At 43.0% G+C, this 22,428-nt stretch overlaps 2 protein-coding genes across 2 annotated transcripts; one reads left to right on the forward strand and one right to left on the reverse strand.

Moving 5' to 3' along the window:
* Nucleotides 1-264: 264 nt before the first annotated feature.
* nat16l (N-acetyltransferase 16, like) lies at nt 265-21,821 on the forward strand. Its single transcript, XM_084166304.1, has 5 exons — nt 265-371; nt 9,684-9,882; nt 10,086-10,195; nt 10,346-10,463; nt 20,711-21,821. Exons 2-5 carry the CDS (start codon nt 9,694-9,696, stop codon nt 21,290-21,292), a joined length of 999 nt encoding a protein of 332 aa, XP_084022430.1. The 5' UTR covers nt 265-371; nt 9,684-9,693; the 3' UTR covers nt 21,293-21,821.
* LOC311131818 (uncharacterized protein) lies at nt 11,828-13,255 on the reverse strand (the record flags this gene model as incomplete). Its single annotated transcript, XM_084164950.1, has 1 exon — nt 11,828-13,255. The coding sequence occupies one exon, from the start codon at nt 13,253-13,255 to the stop codon at nt 12,728-12,730; it is 528 nt and encodes a 175-aa protein (XP_084021076.1). The 3' UTR covers nt 11,828-12,727.
* Nucleotides 21,822-22,428: the final 607 nt, after the last annotated feature.

Genomic DNA, 22,428 nt, shown 5'->3' on the forward strand with positions numbered 1-22,428 from the left:
TTTTTGTGTATGGGTGGTCCTGGGGATCGAACCCACTACCTTGGCGTTACCAGCGCAGTGCTCTACCAGCTGCGCTACAGAGGACCACATATTTGGTTAGTAGAGACTCTACTGAGTATTTTCAACCCCACTTTAGCTGAGACATACATTACTAATTGCCTTTATTGTTGGCACGATAAAAGTGGCCATTGATTAAAATTTAATATATTTTTGAATTATGTAACCTCATTGCAATGTTTTGAAATGCCGGCTTTTATTTTGAAGGTTTCACATTACAAAATAAAACTGAGGTAATCGTTTGTGCTGCTGGCAGAATACTAGTAAACTTGCGGAACTGACGGATTTCCAGGCGACTCACAGCAAGTCACGGGGTATGAAAAGTTGTTCAGTCTCTGCATATAGTTTCTTTACACATAATGTAAAAAATATATATATATATATTCTTTTTCGGATAAAGTTGCATTGAGAAAACGTAGGCTATTGTAATAATTTTCAGTGTTTGCAAGTCTAGCCCTATGTTTTCACTGTAACAACTTCTTAATGGAAAAGTAATTGTAACATTGCAACAACACAGTGCAACATTTAGGTTCTTGCATGTTTTGTTGGGGTGCATTTGAAACGGATCCCTATATATAGCCTAACATTGATTTGTTTTTGATATTGGCTGACGTTGAATGTCTGCCTCCACCTGCTGTCTGTCTGTCTGTCTGTCTGTCTGTCTGTCTGTCTGTCTGTCTGTCTGATACAAGCCTACAGTAAATGAGAAAACCCTTGGCCTTGGCTTATTCAGGATGGTGATATTGCAATGTAACAGCTAGGGCACTGAATTGCTTTAGAACCGACATGGGACACTGACTGGTGTTACATTTACATACATTTACGTCATTTAGCAGACGCTCTTATCCAGAGCGACTTACAAATAGGTGCATTCACCTTATAGCCAGTGGGATAACCACTTTACAATTTTAAAATTATTTTTTTATTTAAATTTTACATTTTTTAATTTTTTCTATTTTATTTTATCTATTTTATTTTTATATTTTTTACTTTTATTTTATTGTTGGAGTAAGGGGGGGGGGGGGGTAGAAGGATTACTTTATCCTATCCCAGGTATTCCTTAAAGAGGTGGGGTTTCAAACGTCTCCGGAAGGTGGTGAGTGACTACGCTGTCCTGGCGTCATGAGGGAGCTTGTTCCACCATTGGGGTGCCAGGGCAGCGAACAATTTTGACTGGGCTGAGCGGGAACTATGCTTCCGCAGAGGTAGGGGAGCCAGCAGGCCAGAGGTGGATGAACGCAGTGCCCTCGTTTGGGTGTAGGGACTGATCAGAGCCTGAAGGTACGGAGGGGCCGTTCCCCTCACAGCTCCGTAGGCAAGCACCATGGTCTTGTAGCAGATGCGAGCTTCAACTGGAAGCCAGTGGAGTGTGCGGAGGAGCGGGGTGACGTGAGAGAACTTGGGAAGGTTGAACACCAGACGGGCTGCGGCATTCTGGATGAGTTGTAGGGGTTTAATGGCACAGGCAGGGAGCCCAGCCAACAGCGAGTTGCAGTAATCCAGACGGGAGATGACAAGTGCCTGGATTAGGACCTGTGCCGCTTCCTGTGTAAGGCAGGGTCGTACTCTCCGAATGTTGTAGAGCATGAACCTACAGGATCGGGTCACCGCCTTGATGTTAGCGGAGAACGACAGGGTGTTGTCCAGGGTCACGCCAAGGCTCTTCGCACTCTGGGAGGAGGACACAACGGAGTTGTCAACCGTGATGGCGAGATCATGGAACAGGCAGTCCTTCCCCGGGAGGAAGAGCAGCTCCGTCTTGCCAAGGTTCAGCTTGAGGTGGTGATCCGTCATCCATACTGATATGTCTGCCAGACATGCAGAGATGCGATTCGCCACCTGGTTATCAGAAGGGGGAAAGGAGAAGATTAGTTGTGTGTCGTCAGCGTAGCAATGATAGGAGAGGCCATATGAGGATATGACAGAGCCAAGTGACTTGGTGTATAGCGAGAATAGAAGAGGGCCTAGAACTGAGCCCACCACTGGGGACACCAGTGGTGAGAGCACGTGGTGCGGAGACAGCTTCTCGCCACGCCACTTGGTAGGAGCGACCGGTCAGGTAGGACGCAATCCAAGAGTGAGCCGCGCCGGAGATGCCCAGCTCGGAGAGGGTGGAGAGGAGGATCTGATGGTTCACAGTATCAAAGGCAGCAGACAGGTCTAGAAGGACAAGAGCAGAGGAGAGAGAGTTAGCTTTAGCAGTGCGGAGAGCCTCCGTGACACAGAGAAGAGCAGTCTCAGTTGAATGACCAGTCTTGAAACCTGACTGGTTTGGATCAAGAAGGTCATTCTGAGAGAGATAGCAAGAGAGTTGGCTAAAGACGGCACGCTCAATAGTTTTGGAGAGAAAAGAAAGAAGGGATACTGGTCTGTAGTTGTTGACATCAGAGGGATCGAGTGTTGTTTTTTTGAGAAGGGGTGCAACTCTCGCTCTCTTGAAGACGGAAGGGACATAGCCAGCGGTCAAGGATGAGTTGATCAGCGAGGTGAGGTAAGGGAGAAGGTCACCGGAGATGGTCTGGAGAAGAGAGGAGGGGATAGGGTCAAGCGGGCAGGTTGTTGGGCGGCCTGCCGTCACAAGTCGCAAGATTTTATCTGGAGAGTGAGGGGAGAAAGAAGTCAAAGCATAGGGTAGGGCAGTGTGAGCAGGACCAGCAGTGTCATTTGACTTAACAAACGAGGATCGGATGTCGTCAACCTTCTTTTCAAAATGGTTGACAAAGTCATCCACAGAGAGGGAGGGGGGGGGGGGGGGGGGGGGATGGTGTTGGGGAAGCTACTCTGAAAATACAGTTTACCAAGCTAGCAATAACTTCACACTGGAAGAAGTTAAGCTACACTAAAGCTACCTTTAAGAAAAATATTATGGACTAAACTAAAGTAAATAAATAAACTACTTCGTGAAAAATTATCATATGTAAATCTGAAATGTCATAGGCTACAAATTGCAAGAACACAACTTTGGGGTCATATGTTAACAGAATGTGTAATTTAGCCTATTAAGTATTAAACACAAAAACGATGTTTCAAGTGAGAATTAGGCCGGTCTGATGCTGAAAAAGAAAGTAATATATTGCCTACAATACTTTTTCTTTATTTTCTTTTTTATTAACTACTGAAAACACTACCTAGATTTAGTTCAACTACCACCAACCCCCTGGGCACAGACATCAGTTCCATGTGTAGTTTACATGTGGTTGAGTTGTCAACTAACTAATTCAACATGAAATCAACAAAAACCTATTTTTTTTGCTGGATTTAGGTTAAAAGTTGGGTGAAAAAAATACGAAAGGCCCTTATGTTAGTAACTTTTTGCAAAACGAATACGTTTTCTGAACGTCATCACATTGATTTTCTTGGTTGAAATTACATGGAAGCTACTAGTTGAACTACATATACAGTTGAAGTCGGAATACACCTTAGCCAAATACATTTAAACTCAGTTTTTCACAATTCCTGACATTAAATCCTAGTAAGAATTCCCTGTCTTAGGTCAGTTAGGATCACCACTTTATTTTAAGAATGTGAAATGTCAGAATAATAGTAGAGAGAATGATTTAATTCAGCTTTTATTTCTTTCATCACATTCCCAGTGGGTCAGAAGTTTACATACACTCAATTAGTATTTGGTAGCATTGCCTTTAAATTGTTTAACTTGGGTCAAACTTTTCGGGTTCCACAAGCTTCCCACAATAAGTTGGGTGAATTTTGGCCCATTCCTCCTGACAGAGCTGGTGGAACTGAGTCAGGTTTGTAGGCCTCCTTGCTCGCACACGCTTTTTCAGTTCTGCCCACAACTTTTCTATAGGATTGAGGTCAGGGCTTTGTGATGGCCACTCCAATACATTGACTTTGTTGTCCTTAAGCCATTTTGCCACAACTTTGGAAGTATGCTTGGGATCATTGTCCATTTGGAAGACCCATTTGTGACCAAGCTTTAACTTCCTGACTGATGTCCTGAGTGGTGCAGTGGTCTAAGGCACTGCATCGCAGTGCTAGCTGTGCCACTAGAGATCCTGGTTCGAGTCCAGGCTCTGTCGCAGCCGGTCGTGACCGGGAGACCCATGGGCGGCGCACAATTGGTCCAAGGTAGGGGAGGGTTTGGCTGGCAGGGATGTGGGTTCGTTTCCCACGGGGGGGCAGTATGAAAAGAAACATGTATGCATTCACTAACTGTAAGTCGCTCTGGATAAGAGCGTTTGCTAAATGACTAAAATGTAAAATGTGATGTCTTGATATGTTGCTTCAATATTTCCCTTCCTCATGATGCCATCTATTTTGTGAAGTGGACCAGTCCCTCCTGCAGCAAAGCACCCCCACAGCATGATGCTGCCACCCCCGTGCTTCACGGGTGGGATGGTGTTCTTCGGCTTGCAAGCGTCCTCCTTTTCCCTACAAACATAACGATGGTTATTATGGCCAAACAGTTCTATTTTTGTTTCATCAGACCAGAGGACATTTCTCCAAAAAGTACGATCTTTGTCCTCATGTGCAGTTGCAAACCGTAGTCTGTCTTTTTTATGGCGGTTTTGGAGCAGTGGCTTCTTCCTTGCTGAGCGGCCTTTCAGGTTATGTCGATATAGGAGTCATTTTACTGTGGATATAGATACTTTTGTACCTGTTTCCTCCAGCATCTTCACAAGGTCCTTTGCTGTTGTTCTGGGATTGATTTGCACTTTTCGCACCAAAGTATGTTCATCTCTAGGAGACAGAACGGGTCTCCTTCCTGAGCGGTATGATGGCTGCGTGGTCCCATGGTGTTTATACTTGCGTACTATTGTTTGTACAGATGAACGTGGTACCTTCAGGCGTTTGGAAATTGCTCCCAAGGATGAACCAGACTTGTGGAGGTCTACAATTTTTTTTCGGAGGTCTTGGCTGATTTCTTTAGATTTTCCCGTGATGTCAAGGAAAGAGGCACTGAGTTTGAAGGTAGGCCTTGAACTACATCCACAGGTACACCTCCAATTGACTGAAATTATGTCAATTAGCCTATCAGAAGCTTCTCTAAAGCCATGACATAATTTTCTGGAACTTTCCAAGCTGTTTAAAGGCACAGTCAACTTAGTGTATGTAAACTTCTGACCCACTGGAATTGTGATACAGTGAATTATAAGTGAAATAATCTGTCTGTAAACAATTCTTGGAAAAATTACTTGTGTCATGCACAAAGTAGATATCCTAACCGACTTTCCAAAACTATAGTTTGTTAACAAGAAATTTGTGGAGTGGTTGAAAAACAAGTTTGAATGACTCCAACCTAAGTGTATGTAAACTTCCAACTTCAACTGTACACTCTAAAAAGAAAAGGTTCCTGGAAGAGCTTTTAGGGGTTCTTCAAATTGAAACTGGGGGAACCTCTATAAGTTCTTCGAATAACCCTTTAAAAGGGTTCTTCAAAGAATCTCCTTTAAAGGTTTCTCGAATAACCCTTTGGGGTTAAATGTGTACCCCCCCCCCCATTATTATTATTATTAATCCGCATAACAATAACAACAATAACACAATATTTTAGTTGTCAGTGTTTATTATGATTTTAGTGGCAAAGCAGAATTCAAAAATCAAAATATGAGGTAAACTTCCAGCAGAGCTCCAAGTTCAATCAGTAGATCCTCTGGCGTGTTAATGTGTTGATATCTTTCGTATCCATAGCCAGAATGATTTTGCAGTGCATGATGATCGAACAGGTTTCCAGTTATATTCATCAGCGGTGTAGGGCGGGTGGTCTGTGAATACAAAAAAAATATTTATACAAATGGTTATCAAAACATGTTCATACCTTGGTTTTTGTGTTAAATGTGAAAGAAAAAAACTGTTCATTTTTGCCAACGGTTTTCATACACACACCTTGTCCAAAATGTAGAGACCACTGGGATCTTCATTGAAGAGGTCAGGGAGGAGGAAGATGGCTGCTGTGACTGAGTCCTATAAGGTTTTAGAGAAACCATTAATAAACATTAGATGATAGCCTACCTGTGATCAGCATAACATTATGCGACAAACCAATACCAATTGTACATACCTTTGTGTGCCTCCTCGTCAGTATACCTGCAGACACAGACACACACAAATAAGTGGGTAGTTCAGTCATCTGCGCTCAATGCAGCTATAGCCTACAACATATTCCTACCTCTTTGTTGATTGACATCCATTGAATTGTGTCCATTTTCTGTTTTAGAAATAATTTTAAAAGGGAGAAAGTGCCAAACAACACAGTCATTTGCACAAATATGAAAATATAGATGTTATCATCATAAAACAATATCAGTTTAGATCATACAAGGGAGAAACCTTACCTTAAATTGAGGAGATCTTAAAAATGTTCAGTTAAGTGCTTGCACCTGCCGTTTTCTCAAATTAAAATCCAAATGTTTCCGTTGGGCAGTGAGGTTCCTGCAAGAACCCCCAAGAACTAAGGAGGTTCCTCGATGAACCCCACCTCCTATAGGGTTCTTGGAAGTACCTTTTGGGGGCATTTTTCGATGTCAAGAACCGTAAGGTTCTTCAAAGAACTTTGAGGATCTTAGAAGAACCCTTGTTGAACCCCTAATTTTTTGAGTGTAGTTCACTACTCCCAAACACTATCACTGACACATAGGCATGAAGAACACAGAAATCGACAAGCATACAGATGCCTGAAATACGTTTATTTAACTACATGGTAACAAGCGGCAATACTTAACATTCTCATTCCATTTTTGGCCTTTTCTGAGTCAAGATCACTTTCTGAGTCAAAATGCAAGCCGAAATCTACTGCTGAGATTTTTCTTACATGACTTAAAAAACTTAAGCGTATGCAACATTAACCTAAAAACAGTCCTGTAGCAATGGGGTTTGTGCAGTAGGCTATAGGCCCAATCAGGGCGCAACTTTGGTTATAGAAGTGGGGGGGACATCTATTGTTTTATTTGTTTGTTAATGTTTTACCCAGTCAGATAAACACTCCAAACAGCCTACCCGACCACTCTGAGGCGTCCGCATGGTCCTAAAGCACACCGTTGCCTTGTTTTGTATCACATTCCAATTATAAAACTGGGGGGGGGTGCAAAAATGCAATTTCAGAATGTGGGGGGGACATGTCCCCCCCGTCCCCAGTGAAAGTTGCGCCCCTGGGCCCAATACATTATCACCACATATTGGCTTTTCTTGAATTGCCCTGCCAATGCATTATTGTTCTGCCATTTTATTTTTTTTATTTTTACATTATTCAAAATGGATTACATCTTTTTTTTAAATGTCACTCATCTACACATTATACCCCATAATGACAAAGTGAAAACATGTTTTTAGACATTTTTGCCAATTTATTGTAAATGAAAAACAGAAACATCTAATTTACACAAGTATTCACACCCCTGAGTCAATACATGTTAGAAACACCTTTGGCAGCGATTACAGCTGTGAGTCTTTCTTGATCTCTAAGAGCTTTGCACACCTGGATTGTACAATATTTGCCCATTATTCTTTTCAAAATTCTTTAAGCTCTGTCAAATTGATTGTTGATCATTGCTAGACAACCATTTTCAAGTCTTGCCATAGTTTTCAAGAAGATTTAAGTCAAAACTGTAACTTGGCCACTCCAGTGTAGATTTGGCCTTGTGTTTTAGGTTATTGTCCTGCTGAAAGGGGAATTCATCTCCCAGTGCAAGCATACCCATAACATGATGCAGCCACTTAGTAATGTGTTGTATTGGATTTGCACCCAACATAACGCTTTCTATTCAGGACCATAAGATAATTGCTTGGCCACATTTTTTTGCAGTATTACTTTAGTGCCTTGTTGCAAACAGGATGCATGTTTCGGAATATTTTTATTCTGTACAGGCTTCTTTCTTTTCACTCTGTCAATTAGGTTGTTAATATTGTGGAGTAATTATAATGTTGTTGAACTGTCCTCAATTTTCTCCTATCACAGCAATTAAACTCTGTAAGTGTTTTAAAGTCACCATTGGCCTCATGGTGAAATCCCTGAGCGGTTTCATTCCTCTCTGGCAACTGAGTTAAGAAGGACGCCTGTATCTTTGTAGTGACTGGGTGTTTTGATACACCATCCAAAGTGTAATTAATAACTTCACCATGCTCAAAGGGATATTCAATGTTTGCTTTGTTTTACCAATCTACCAATAGGTGCCCTTCTTTGCGAGGCATTGGAAAACCTCCCTGGTCTTTGTGGTTGAATCTGTGTTTGAAATTCACTCCTCGACTGAGGGACCTTACAGATAATTGCATGTATGGGGTACAGAGATGAGGTAGTCATTAAAAAATTGTGTTAAACACTATTACTGCACACAGAGTGAGTCCAAGCAACAATTTTTACTCCTGAACTTATTTAGGCTTGCCATAACAAAGGGGTTGAATACGTATTGACTCAAGACATTTCAGCTTTTCATTTTTAATTAGCCTGACGACACTAAATTCTTCCGCTGCTCTGTCGTTCGCTACATACCTCTCATTGTGGAGAAGAAACTAATGTCCGTGGGCGTGGCATAGCGTTTGGCCAGAGCAAGGAGTCTGGGTAGCAAGGCAAGGTGATAAGCACAGTCGTTCGCGAACTGCACCCCCCAAATGATTCGTTCTCGAGTTTGAATTTGTTTTCGCAGAGGCTGTGTATGTTTTGGTTCTACAAAGCTGTGTCCATAACATTAAATAATCTATGAATTGCAGTCATTATTGCACCATGTGATCAATTATTAGTTCTAAACATTTATTTTTCTTCTCTATGCTCATGATCTATTTTCCTGCCTGCATATGACAGACAGTTGGTGGTTGAGCATGTCTCTGGAGCCAAAGGAGCGTGCATTAATCCTGCTGTAGGACTCATTGCGGCCAGCACTAGCAGGTCAAAATAACGACTAAAATGAACAAGTCACTCAGAAAAAGAGAATGAATATTTTGCCAACTGCACGTCACTACCGTCCTCCAGTTCATGGCGAAACTCGAGTGGCACCGCATTATTTCTGCCTCATGCACAAATTCATGTTGTTACTCCTATGAACAGAGAAAGTTAAATATTCCTCGATATTAAAAAAGACCCAAGCCACTAATAATAACAACGCAAGCCTATCGATACAGTTTCCTACTCATTCATTACAGCTGCAGTGCTGGTTGTAGCACAAGTGGAAGTAGGAAGAGCTTTCATTCTATTGCTCATAAAAGCATTGAATAAAAAGTGTTGACAGTGCTGAGTAAGAACTTGAACATGAACTCACTCATAAAAACAGCAGCTTTTTGCTGTATTCGTTGAGTCTCTCTCTAGTCATGGTTGTAAAAGTTTTGAAATCTCACAGTATCAACTTTGCTGTAGATTTATTACACCTGCTACATTACTGCAGACACGGTTATCTGGGCCATCAGATTGGCCTATAGTGCACTTGATTTGCTCTCCGGGCCCGCAGGGAAGGCAGAGTTTATACCTTCAGAAACATGAAATGGTTCAAAATGGGAACAGCACAAGAAGAATAACAACAAATAGGAATGTAAGGCTTTATCGTTTACATTTTTTTTATTGCTGATCGACTGGGAATGCCTTGGAGATCGACCAGTCGATCGTGATTGATCGGTTGGTGGCCACTGATATATAGCCATTGATTCTTTACTAAATTGTTTGTAAACAACAACTTTTACAGGACAGAAGCCATGGCAGGTAACTGTGTTGGGGAGAGCGACGGCCTGACATTCTGGGTGGCTGAACAAAAGGACTACGATGACGTCATGTCCATTTCTGTTCAAATCTACGGAGGGAATGACTACCTGCCTCATCGATACGCCGGTTGGATGACTGAGCCTGACAGAGTGGTTATACTGGGACGCAGAAACGGCAAACTGGTCTCTCTCTCTCTCTCTCTCTCTCTCTCTCTCTCTCTCTCTCTCTCTCTCTCTCTCTCTCTCTCTCTCTCTCTCTCTCTCTCTCTCTCTCTCTCTCTCTCTCTCTCTCTCTCTCTCTCTCTCTCTCTCTCTCTCTCTACCATCCCTCCCTCCTTTCCTCTCTGCCTCCTCAATCCATCTGTCATCTGTCCCCTCTCCCCCAGGTGGCACTGGAGTCTGGTCTAATCGTTGACGAGGGGCGTACGGTGGTGGTGGAGGGATTGAGGGTGTGCCCCAGCGAGAGGGGTCGCGGCGTGGCTAGGGTCATCCAGGGGTTCGCTGACCTTTTTTATGATTTTATGAAAAAAGAACAGCAACAAACAGAACAGACACAACAAACATAGTAAACACCACATAATGTCAAATACACAGCTCAAGTCCATCGTAAATAAAAGACAAATGTATGGAATGTATACATATACAGGTTTGCTGACCAGTACATCCAGCAGCTGTACCCCACCGTCAGGACCAAGAGACAAACCAAGGCTGATGACCCTTCAGCTGGGCCCACACTAGCCAAGTTCACAGAGCTAGGGAGACGGGTGAGTTAGAATTCATACTATACTATACTAATATATACTATACTATACTACTGTATACTTTACAATACTATACTGTACTACTGTATAATTTAATTTACTTTACTATACTATTCTACTGTATACTTTACTATACTATACTGCTGTATAATTTACTTTACTATACTATACTACTGTATACCTTACTACTGTATACTTTACTATACTATACAAACCCTCAACTTTTTTTGATCTGAGAAAACAGTTTGAAGGTTTTTGTTTACCGTAACCCTCAACCACAACCCTAACCCTCAACCACAACACTAACCCAACACAGGGACCCAACCCAATACACCTCAAGACCCCTCTGAGGTGGTGAAAGGGTAAAGGTGGAGAAAGTTGTGATGATCGGACAAAACAAAGGGAATACCAATCCTGACAGTTTCCCTTTTGAACCCTCCACAATACTAACCTCTCCACACACCTCCTACCCACCCCACTCAGTCTGTCTAAAAAAACAGGGTTTTCCCAGAGCCCACTGTGAGACTCTCCCCCTTACCTTCACCCAGACACTCCACCTCAAAATCCCCAGCCTTCCCCCCACTCTTGTACCGGCCCACCAGACACAACATGACACACAGAAAAATGTATGATTGGCAAATAAAATCTCACAAACCGATTGCCATCATTGGAGCCTCAAACTTGAGCAGAATACCTTACCATCCATACAAACACATCCACATTAAAGCTATTCCAGAGCACAGTTCCACCACATTACTGGGGTCTTGTCAAAATCTACCCCAAACCACAACATCAAGGTGGTTGTGCTGTCTCTCGGTCTGAACAACGAAGACCAAACACATAAACAAACACCCATAGGCCAACTGCAATCACTCCACAGTAAAGCAACAGCCATGTACCCCAATTCAACTATCTACTTCCCCATCATTAACTACTCACCCCACCTGTCAGAGAAACAACAAGCCATGTTGAAACACATGAACTCACACATCGCCACACACTACAACTCCCTACTAGAAATCCACCACTCAGATTTCCACACTGAAAAAGCTACAATAAGGACACATACCACTTCATAGACTCCACACCATTTCAGTCCCAGCACATGCATATTTATTAACCATAGAAACACTCTCTCTACACCAACATAGACATCTGATCAGGCTTGGCATGCGGGGAATCTGCACTCCGGAGATATCCAGATAGACCAGATTGACACATTTTACATTACATTTTAGTCATTTAGCAGACGCTCTTATCCAGAGCGACTTACAGTTAGTGAGTGCATACATTTTCATACATTCTCTTCTATATTATATTAAAATATATATTTTTTATAAAAAGGTTTGTTGGCTCATAAAGAATCCCAATTATGTAAAGTTGTATAAAAAAAACATATCTCATTCTTCCTCATATACACTAACCTGATCCATAGGAGTCCTGGAGTGCAGTCAAACTTGCATTGTACAATCAATGAAATGTTACTTCCATGGTCTGAAACTTAAAACCTTCACCTGTTTTAATTATTGTCATTCATGAGGTTTGGAAGGGAAGCTCGTTTCAAATATCAGTCGAACTTGAACACTTTTAAGCAAAATAAACATTAATGAAATCTCTGATTAGAAAAAATTGTGACCAACTAGATCAAGACGGAAATGTACATGTTGGAGTACCTGCCCTGTCAAGGGGGGTAATTGTCACGCCCTGGCTCTGGGGACTCTTTAATGTTGAGCCAGGGTGTTCGTTTCTATGTTTAGTTTTCTATGTTTATGTTCTAGATCGTGTGGATCTATGTTGGCCAGGGTGGTTCCCAATCAGAGGCAGCTGATTCTCGTTGTCTCTGATTGGGAACCATACTTAGGCAGCCTGTTTGGCACAGTTAATTGTGGGATCTTGATCTGTATAGGTTTGTGTTGGTGAACCTTTAGACTTCACGTATCGTTTTGTTGTTTGTGTAAAGTACTCATTAAAAGATGTACGCCTATCACGCTGCGCCTTGGTCCGGTTCCTATAACGATCGTGACAGTAATAATCACTTCGAGGAAAAATAATATTTCAAGGTGTTGTAATAAAGAAATAAACAGAACACCCAAATCCTTTTTCTCCCCTTAACAAACAATCAAATGGATGATTGTCTCTCTGGCAATACCTGATGCTTTTGTGACAGCTAACATTCCAAAGCCAAACCCGATGGAGCACAGCTACTCTTGAGGGTAAAATAAATTAAAAATAAATATAATAATTATTAAATAGGTGTAGGTGTGTATTTACTGCTCCGATGCCTGTGGAGCGCTTTGTGGCTCGGCTGTCTCCTGGCAGACCATGACTTGACCTGAGGCACTGCTGGGCTTGAGCCGCTGACCAGTCTTGCCACAGAACGTGCCCTGGAACTCCTGTTTGATGGAGTCTCCGTACACCTCTCTGACGTACTTGAGGAAGGCGGTGGTCCATTGCAGGGTGGTGGCTTTGTCCATCTCGTGGTTACAGAATGGCGCCAGCACATTCAGCTCATCACAGCAGAAGCGGATCCTCCTCCTGCGGTCCCGCTCCTTGCTATTGTGCCTCTCTCTGCGCTGGCTACTTTCCACTGGTGGCCCTCCTCTCTTCCTGGTGCCTGCTCCTCCAGCTGCTCTTCCCTCCACTGAGTTTGGGACAATGCCGGGGGCCTTGACAGCACAGGGTCCACGGATCCTACCGCGTTTAGCGGTCTTCGCCACAGCATCATCTTCCACCTTCACCCAAACGTTCTCCTCTGTTGGGTTGGGGCTGTTGACGCATGGAACTTCGTCAGGCATCTTGTCTGGCCGATAGCTGAATGTGAAGTTCTTTGGAATTTTTACATTTACATTTTAGTCATTTAGCAGACGCTCTTATCCAGAGCGACTTACAGTTAGTGAATAGATATTTTTTTTATACTGGCCCCCCGTGGGAATCGAACCCACAACCCTGGCGTTGCAAACGCCATGCTCTATCAACTGAGCTACATCCCTGCCGGCCATTCCCTCCCCTACCCTGGACGACGCTGGGCCAATTGTGCGCCGCCCATGAGTCTCCCGGTCGCGGCCGGCGGCGACAGAGCCTGAATGATCAACCCTTGATGCTTATTGGGTTCAAGCATATGAGGGACCATCCCAAACCCTTGACACCTCCTATAGTTCTTAGAACTTGGTTTAAAAAACAATGATTTAACATTCAATAGCCAACACTACATACATATTCATGAGACAGTGATGGGTAAGAAGTTCGCTCCGGCCTATGCTAACATTTATATGGCAGACTGGGAGACGACAGCCTTGGCTAAATTCCCATTGCGTCCCATGTTTTGGATCGGTTTAGTCTATGACATGATACTCTAATTTTTCCTATACCCATCATGAGGTTGCTACAACCTAGCCTATGAATGAGTTTTCAACGTAGGTGCACAGGTCGAGAGAAACATTTTAGTAATCAAGATGACAGACAATGACACATTCAATACCGCCTTGCACACTCTTGCCTGCATCTAGTTGATATAGGGTGTAATCATTAGTCCAACAGTTGCAAACGAGAGTTTCTATTGGACTAATTCAGGTATGTTTATCCCCGTTTTGTTCCATTTGCTTCCATTTAAGAAAACTTTTTTCAACAGAATCGGCGTAATGAATACACCCCTGATCACACGCAAACACAGTTCACCTTCATAGCACATACATACCTTCATAGCCACATACAAACAGCATGATCACGTTGCGCATTGTATAATTCCTTCTTGCATCTACATGCTTTCCTCCTCTCAACTTTTCCCTTCGCTTGTGGACTTCAGTGCACAACACATCAGCTGACTGTGACCAGGCATAAAAACCTTTTCAAGCCAAACCTTCATATCATAACCGCTTACTGCTACACACAGCCTACATCATTGTCACCATATTAGCTAACTTCATCAACATAGCTACTAGAACTAACGCATTAGTAAACCCTCTAGCTACAATCATGCAGTACAGTGTATAGTCAGCAAGCAGTTCAGCAGTTCCACTGGCAGGCCCCGGTGGCAATAAATTAATAAAACCTTGACTTGGAAGAGTTCCAGTTTTGGATAGCCATAGCCAGCTAGCTAACTTAGCATCCCTGTTCGTTTGAGCTGGGTGTTTGAGTAGGCTAAACTAGCTAGCTGCATTCGCTAGCTAAGTAAGTGAAAGTGAAAGTTTTAAAAAATACCGCAAAATATAGGTAGCTCTCTCTCTCTTGCTTCTCATCATTTCTTAAGAAACGAATTTGTTCAAAGCTGTTCAACTATTGTCTTTCTCTCTCATTGAGTCAACTAATGCTAGCTAGATGTAGCTTACGCTTTCAGTACTATGTTCATTCTCTGATCCTTTGATTGGGTGAACAACATGTTAGTTCATGCTGCAAGAGCTCTGATAGGTTGGAGGACGTCCTCCGGAAGTTGTCATAATTACTGTGTAAGTCTATGGAAGGGAGTGAGAACCATGAGCCTCCAAGGTTTTGTATTGAAGTCAATTGCAAAACAGTGTGTTTTAATCCATTATTTGGTGACGTGAATAAATGTAGTATAGTTTTATCTAAAAAGGATAACTTTTTTAATGTTTCACTATTTAAAAAAAATGAAATTCACTGAGGAGGATGGTCCTCCCCTTACTCCTCTGAGGAGCCTCCACTGCGCCCCATTGATTCGGAGAACCCCGCAAATGAATGTTCTTATGAGATAAACCTGAGACTTACTCATAAGTGTTCACAGCATGTTTTTCTTGTACAGAAGACAGTTTTACAATCTCTAACATGGAATGCGTAGCCTGTAGGTACCCAACATTCCTTTTACACCTATTTTATGACAGAAGATAAATATCACTTTATGTTTCAAGTTATAACAACATGTCATGAGTCCTTCAGTTTAATACAGTGTTTATAAAACGTGTTTACATGTAATTTGCGTTATTTTCTCTTTGTGACAAAGAGTACGAAGAAAAAGTCCCTGACTTCTCTCCCTTGCAATCTCTTAGCGCTCAAAAGCATGATTGGTCGTTTATCCAGTAACACATGCAGATCATAAGATGGTCTGCTGACTTGCCAAAGGCAACTATCTTCTATCTCCTGACCTCCCCAGGGCCGTTCAGAGTCGTAAAGGGAGAAAGGGAGAGCCGTTTATTGGTCTTGTGATAGGTTGAAAGGGGGCGCTGTCAATAGCAGAACTGTTATTAACAGAACTCGTCAGCTCTCGTTACAACACTATGTACACAGCAGAAATACTTTAATTCAGCCACACAGACCCTCTTTGGTGCAATGAGGAAGATGGAATACTCAAAGCGGTCATTGGGGTATATAAAGGCGAACACAGTGGCAGGCCTGACCCAGAACAGATTGCCTGATTCCCCTAACCCAGTGGTCACCAACCTTTTCTGCGTCAAGATCACTTTGGCAGTCAAAAAGCAAGCCAAGATCTACCGCTCCAAAAAGAAAAAGAAACATGACTTAAAAAATGTAACATTAACCTAATAAAAACAGTGTAGGAATGAGGTTTGTGCAGTAGGCCTAATACATTATCACAGCATATTGGCTATATGCCTGGTCTGCCAATATTGTTCTTCTCAGACCATATTATATTTCAAAACTCGAGCTTTGATAACAAAATAGATCAGTTGGTGTAACACTTGCTGGGCATAAATATAAATAATTTGCTAATAATTAGCTTTTTAATTTTACTGGACTGATGATACCAGCATCTGATGGTCATGGTGCTTTCAACATAACTGGGAACTCTAAAAAAAACTAGGTCAAATCATGATGTCAATGAACTTCAGGTCAGGAAGTCACAGCTCTAGAAAGATGCCAGATTTTCAGAGTTGTATAACCGTTCAAAACAATTTTTCCCAGTCTAATCTATTTTTTTTTCTTAGAGTTCCCAGTGTATTGAATGCACTGAAGTCGGAAGTTGGAGATTTCCGTGTTTCGAGTTCCCAGTTGTTTTGAACATGGCATTAGTATCAGCGGAGGGAGGGAGAGAGCAGCAGAGGGGTCCGCCTCTCACAGTCTCTGCTCTCTCCTTCCTTTCCTGCGGTGAGACTCACCAGAGAGAGAGGACACAGTCTTCCACCTGATGGCGAAACTCGAGTCGCCCCGCATCTGCCTCAGGCACAAATTGATGTTGTTCCTATGACCAGAGAAAGTGAAATACTCCTCGATAATAAAATGGACACGACGAGCTGCTAATAATAATAAAAACGCGGGGCTATCGATACACTTGGCTACTCATTCATTGCAGGTGCAACGCAAGTGGACGTAGAAAGAAGCGCGTTTTATGTTTTGTAGTAGTGTTGAATAAAAACAGTGCAGACAGTGCTGAATAAAACTTAGATATGAACTCACTCATAAAAACAGCAGCTCTTTGCTGTATTCTTTGACAGTCACTCTCTGGTCATGGTTTTAAAAGTTATAAAATCTTACATAGGCTAGTATCAAACTTTGCTGTGGCCGGGGTTGTGGAAACTGTAGGTAGGCACGGTGATTTGAGCTTTCCGATTGGCCTGCACAGTAGGTGCGCTCGATTTAGCCATAGATATTTTCAGACAAATGTAATGGTTAAAAATGGGAACACTTTGCCACCTGGTGTGCAGGGCTTCTGAATCAAGTGCACCTACCGCCAACAGCGCAACACAAAAAAAAGAAGCGCAAGCCTTTATCGTTGGCATTTCTACGTAAATGTTTGGTGATCGACTAGGAATGCCTTGAAGATCGACCAGTCGATCATGATCAACCGGTTGGCAACCAATGCCCTAACCCTAACACTAACCCACCTGCTCCCTACAGAACCCCGGGCCTGAATCAGACATCTAACCCTACCCGTAACCCTAACCTCCATAACTCTCCCGGCAGAACCCTGGACCTGGCACTGAATTCTGACCTGGGCGAACAGCCCACACTCAATCTTAACCCTTTCTCTAATCCTGGTCTGTAGCCCTATCCCCCCACCCCACCCCATCCCTGCCCTCCACCCTCTGACCTTTCCCCTGTCCCCACCCCCTCCAACAGAGACAGAACTCTAGATTTTACCCCTCATCAGCACCATCTCAGACACAAACAAACTCCTTCACTCCAGCCTCAAAGCTGCATTCACCCACACACAACAGGCATTCCCCCCACTCCAGGACTTCAGACCTATATCAGCCTACTGCAGAAACCCCAACCTGAGGGACTTCCTAGTCTATGCCAAATTTTCCAACAGACCCACCCCCAAACCACCCATTGAACAACAGCACTATAGACACCTCCAACACAATCACAATCCACATGCACACACCTCCAGTCCTATCCCACAACTCTTGACCATTCAGAGCACCAGCATTGTCTATTCCATAACATGCACACTATGTCACAACATTTATGTAACAGAAACCAGCCACACCGTCCTGACACACCTCAAACAACACCTCTACACAATTGGAAAAAAACACACACTACAAACACACTGGTCCAACACTTTAAAACCGACTCCACAACCGCCCTCCGCATCACCGGTCTGGAGATGAAAGCCTCCTGGACTATAGCCCAGAGAAGCTGCTGAATCAAGACATTGGCTCCACTTAGCTTGAATGGTAAAGAACAATATACAGCCTTGACCTGTAGGGGTCGGTTGGGGCCCAATTAGGAGAGCCAGAGAAGCCACCAATACCAGGAGGAATTTCAAGGAAAAATGTGTTTATTTACCATGTCTTGTTTTGTCTTTTATATTTATTTAATTTCTTATGTTAGGCACTTTAACATAGCACTTATTTTTGAAGCACTTCAATGTAGACTCAGCGAGATGACGTTGCCACGAGCAGCACCAAAAATATTGAGATGAGTGAGATGCAAGACTTCATTCTCACACAGTCACACACGGTATCTGTGCATGTGCATGGGTTCGCTTCACGCTGTTACAGAGTGGGCACCAAAACAGCTGAGAAGTTTAGCCTTGCGTTTCAACGCTCTTAGTTGTTGCGGAAATTGACCCACTATGCTGTTTACTTTCTGCAGCTACGTAATATCGCTGAGTCTACCTTTAATCCCTTAAACCCTCAGCACTTAATAAAATTTAGCACTTAATCAACGCTTAGCACTTAATCAACCCTCAGCACTTAATCAACTCTTAGGACTTAATCAACCATTAGCACTTAATCAACCATTAGCACTTAATCAAACCTCAGCACTTAATCAACCCTTAGCATTTAATCAACCCTTAGCACTTAATCAACCATTAGCTCTTAATCAACCCTTAGCACTTAATCAACCCTTAGCACTTAATCAACCATTAGCTCTTAATCAAGCCTTAGCACTTAATCAAACCTCAGCACTTAATCAACCCTTAGCACTTAATCAAACCTTAGCACTTAATCAACCATTAGCTCTTAATCAACTCTTAGCACTTAATCATTCCTCAGCACTTAATCAATCCTCAGCACTTAGTCTTCCTCTCATTTAACCGTTGCATGTGACCCGTCTGAGCTATCAGCCTCCATTGATCCCTCAGGTAAACAACTGCCTCATGTTCCCCCACCCTCTCCAGACTGACTTTCCATATACATATGCAGACAGAGGAGGGTTGCAATAGGCCTGTGCAACCCAAGGTTCGATACCAGCACAAAAAGAAACCCTCTTAAACCTAACCCTATAGCTTCATGTCCACATCCCTATTCAAACCTTACCCTAACATCAACCACAACCCTAACCCTAACCCTAGCTTCATGTCCACATCCCTATTCAAACCTTACCCTAACATCAACCACAACCCTAACCCTAACCCTAGCTTCATGTCCACATCCCTATTCAAACCTTACCCTAACATCAACCACAACCCTAACCCTAACCCTAGCTTCATGTCCACATCCTGGTTGAACCCTAACCCCAGCCTCAACCCTAACCCTAGCTTCGTGTCCACATCCAGGTTCAACCTAACACTAGCCTCAACCACAGTTCTAACCATAACCCCAACCCTATCTTCATGTCCACATCCCGGTTGAACCCTAACCCTTAACCACAGTTCTAACCCTAACCCCAACCCTAGCTTCATGTCTACATCCCGGTTTAACCCTAGCCTTAACCACAGTTCTAACCCTAACCCCAACCCTAGCTTCATGTCCACATCCTGGTTCAACCCTAACCCTAACCTTAACCACAATCCTAACCCTTACCCTAACCCTAGCTTCATGTCCACTTTCTGGCTCAACCCTAACCCCATTGATATTAATTAATCGATTAAATGCACCTTTGAGATATCATAACAAGTAAATAATCTTCTACCAACCTTCTGCTGAGTTCACCCAGTCAAAAATGGTCTACATTGCTGTTGCCTTACATAATCTCAAAGTGGTTTCACAGTACTTCTCTGAATTGTATTTGAATACCTGCTGCTCCCCCTTCTGTGCAGATCTCTAAATTCGGACTCAGCTTATCAGTGACAATATTATTATATTGATAAAAGTGGTTGAAATAGGCAGTACTTCTGTGAATTCTATTTCTGTGTCAAAGCCTTTTGAAAGGCAAATATCCAGACAGTCTGTCTGTGTTTCCTCTTTCTTCCTAGAAACCAGCCCAAATGTCAGTACCTCATACCTGGAAACACAGAGTGGTGGAAAGTCTGTCTCAGCGTGTGGCTGTGTGGTGCTCTATACTACTGCCTTTCAAAGAACACCTGACTAAAGGAAGAAACAGCATGTGCTTCTGTCCTAAATGGCACCCTATCCTCTATATAGTGCACTACTTTTGACCAGGGCCAATAGGGCTCTAGTGCACTACAGAGAGAATAGGGTGCCATTTTGGGATGCAAGCCTGTGTCATGGGTACTGGTGTGGTGAATACAATACGAAACAGTGCTGTGTACTAATGGAAACACTTAGACTGGTTTATCGCAGCAGTAGTCCCATTGAGGACTGCGGACCATATGGAGACAGGTTATTTCTAATTTAATTGATACATTAGAGTAATTGACAAACTGAGTCAAAGGGTGCATCCCAAATGGAACCTATTCCATATAATGCACTACTTTTGACCTCAGCCATTATCTCTCTCTCTCTCTCTCTCTCTCTCTCTCTCTCTCTCTCTCTCTCTCTCTCTCTCTCTCTCTCTCTCTCTCTCTCTCTCTCTCTCTCTCTCTCTCTCTCTCTCTCTCTCTCTCTCTCTCTCTCTCTCTCTCTCTCTCTCTCTCTCTCTCTCTCTCTCTCTCTCTCTCTCTCTCTCTCTCTCTCTCTCTCTCTCTCTCTCTCTCTCTCTCTCTTTAGGCTACTCTCTCATTCGTCGGGGAGGCCGACAGTTTCGACGGTTTCATCTCACACCTGAAGAACAAACTACATTCCACCACAGGAAGTGACCCAGGTGTGTCTGTCCCCCAAATGGTTCCGCTAGAGGATGAGCAACACCTGAAGAACATCCTCCTTGATCCTGAACTCCCCTCCAGGGTCCAACTTCCTGGTGGTGCCATTATCCAAGACTGGCAGCCCTTACAACCAATCAAAGGCAACCTTGAGATCTTAGCAAGGCGAAACCTCACCTGGTTGGCCGACAAGCTAGAAAGACCCGCCTTTCTCAGCTTTTACACTCCGCCTTATCCAATCCCGTACAAGGGAGGATCGCTGAGATTCAATATTGATATGTTTGGAACGGATCTAGTTTCAGCAAAGAGGGCGCTTGTCGGCCATTTTGAGAAAGTGAGGGAGAGGAGGGAGTTGAAGGGGAGGGTGATGGTTCATGTGTATCTGAATAAGTTGCTATGGGAGGGGGTGAGGGATTTCTGTGAGGGAGACGCAGGCGTGCGGAGGTGTAGAGAGTACTGGGAACAACTGTTTCTGGAGAGAGAGATGTGAGTAAAGGGAGAGAGAGAGGGGAGAGGATGAGGAAGAGAGAATGAGGAAGAGAGGGAGAGAGAGATGGAGGGAGGGAGAGAGGATAGCAAAAAGAAGGACACAGTGAGAAAGAAAGGAAAGGAGACTTAGAGCAGGGCTTTCCACATCATCTTGCTTTGATTATTTTAATCACCCAGGACCGAGTTTGGGAAACCCTGACTTAAAGGACTGAAGATTTAGAGTGAATTAGCTATATGTTTTAGCCATGTAATCAATATAAATAATATATCATACAGTATGTAACTGACTTGTTATATTGATTTGATTGATCGACTGGAACGAAGCCAGCACTTTAGAAGTTAATATGATCAAAAAATTATTGTGATAATGTAAGAATTTATAATGGGGCATTACAGGAATAAATGTTTTCTTATTAAATCATCATACATTTTTGTAAAGACAACTCTACCAAATCACTGTGATTCATCATGATTATGAAATGCAACTCAATATCAATAAGAATAAATAAATAGAATGCCGTTGGTCATTATCTCTCTCTCTCTCTCTCGCTCTCTATCCACCCTCTCCTCTTTCCATTACTGTATCCATTTATAACTGAAGCAGGCGGAGCTAAAAACGGGGGAAATGACAGAGCTTATTAGAGACCCATCAGTCTAACACATACACACACATACGGAACACACACACACACACACACACACACACACACACATACGGAACACACACACACACACACACTCTCCCACTCTGTCTTTTTCACTTTCACACACACAAGCATGCACACACACCATTTCTTTTTCTCTCCCACACACATTAGGATGGCACTAGTAATGAATTCTATGAGGTCTGGCCAGCTGAATTGAGGCCATCGTTCAACACCACAGACCATAGACACATGCCACTGTCTCTGTTGCTATGTGGGGTCATGATTGTCTTCTATAAAATATCTATTGAAGTAGACTTCAGCTTCAGTGTGTGTGTGTGTTTGTGTGTGTGCGTTTGTGTGTGTTTGTGTTTGCCTGCGTGTGCGTCAGCTGCAATGAAAGGGCTATGGAAAACATGAATGAAAGCAATTAGTGGGGAAAAAATCAGAATTGGGCTGCCTGTGTAAACACAGCCATAGAGTCCATCCTCAC

Source organism: Coregonus lavaretus (genome assembly GCF_964263955.1).
Source record: "Coregonus lavaretus genome assembly, chromosome: 7".
Lineage (NCBI taxonomy): Eukaryota > Metazoa > Chordata > Actinopteri > Salmoniformes > Salmonidae > Coregonus > Coregonus lavaretus.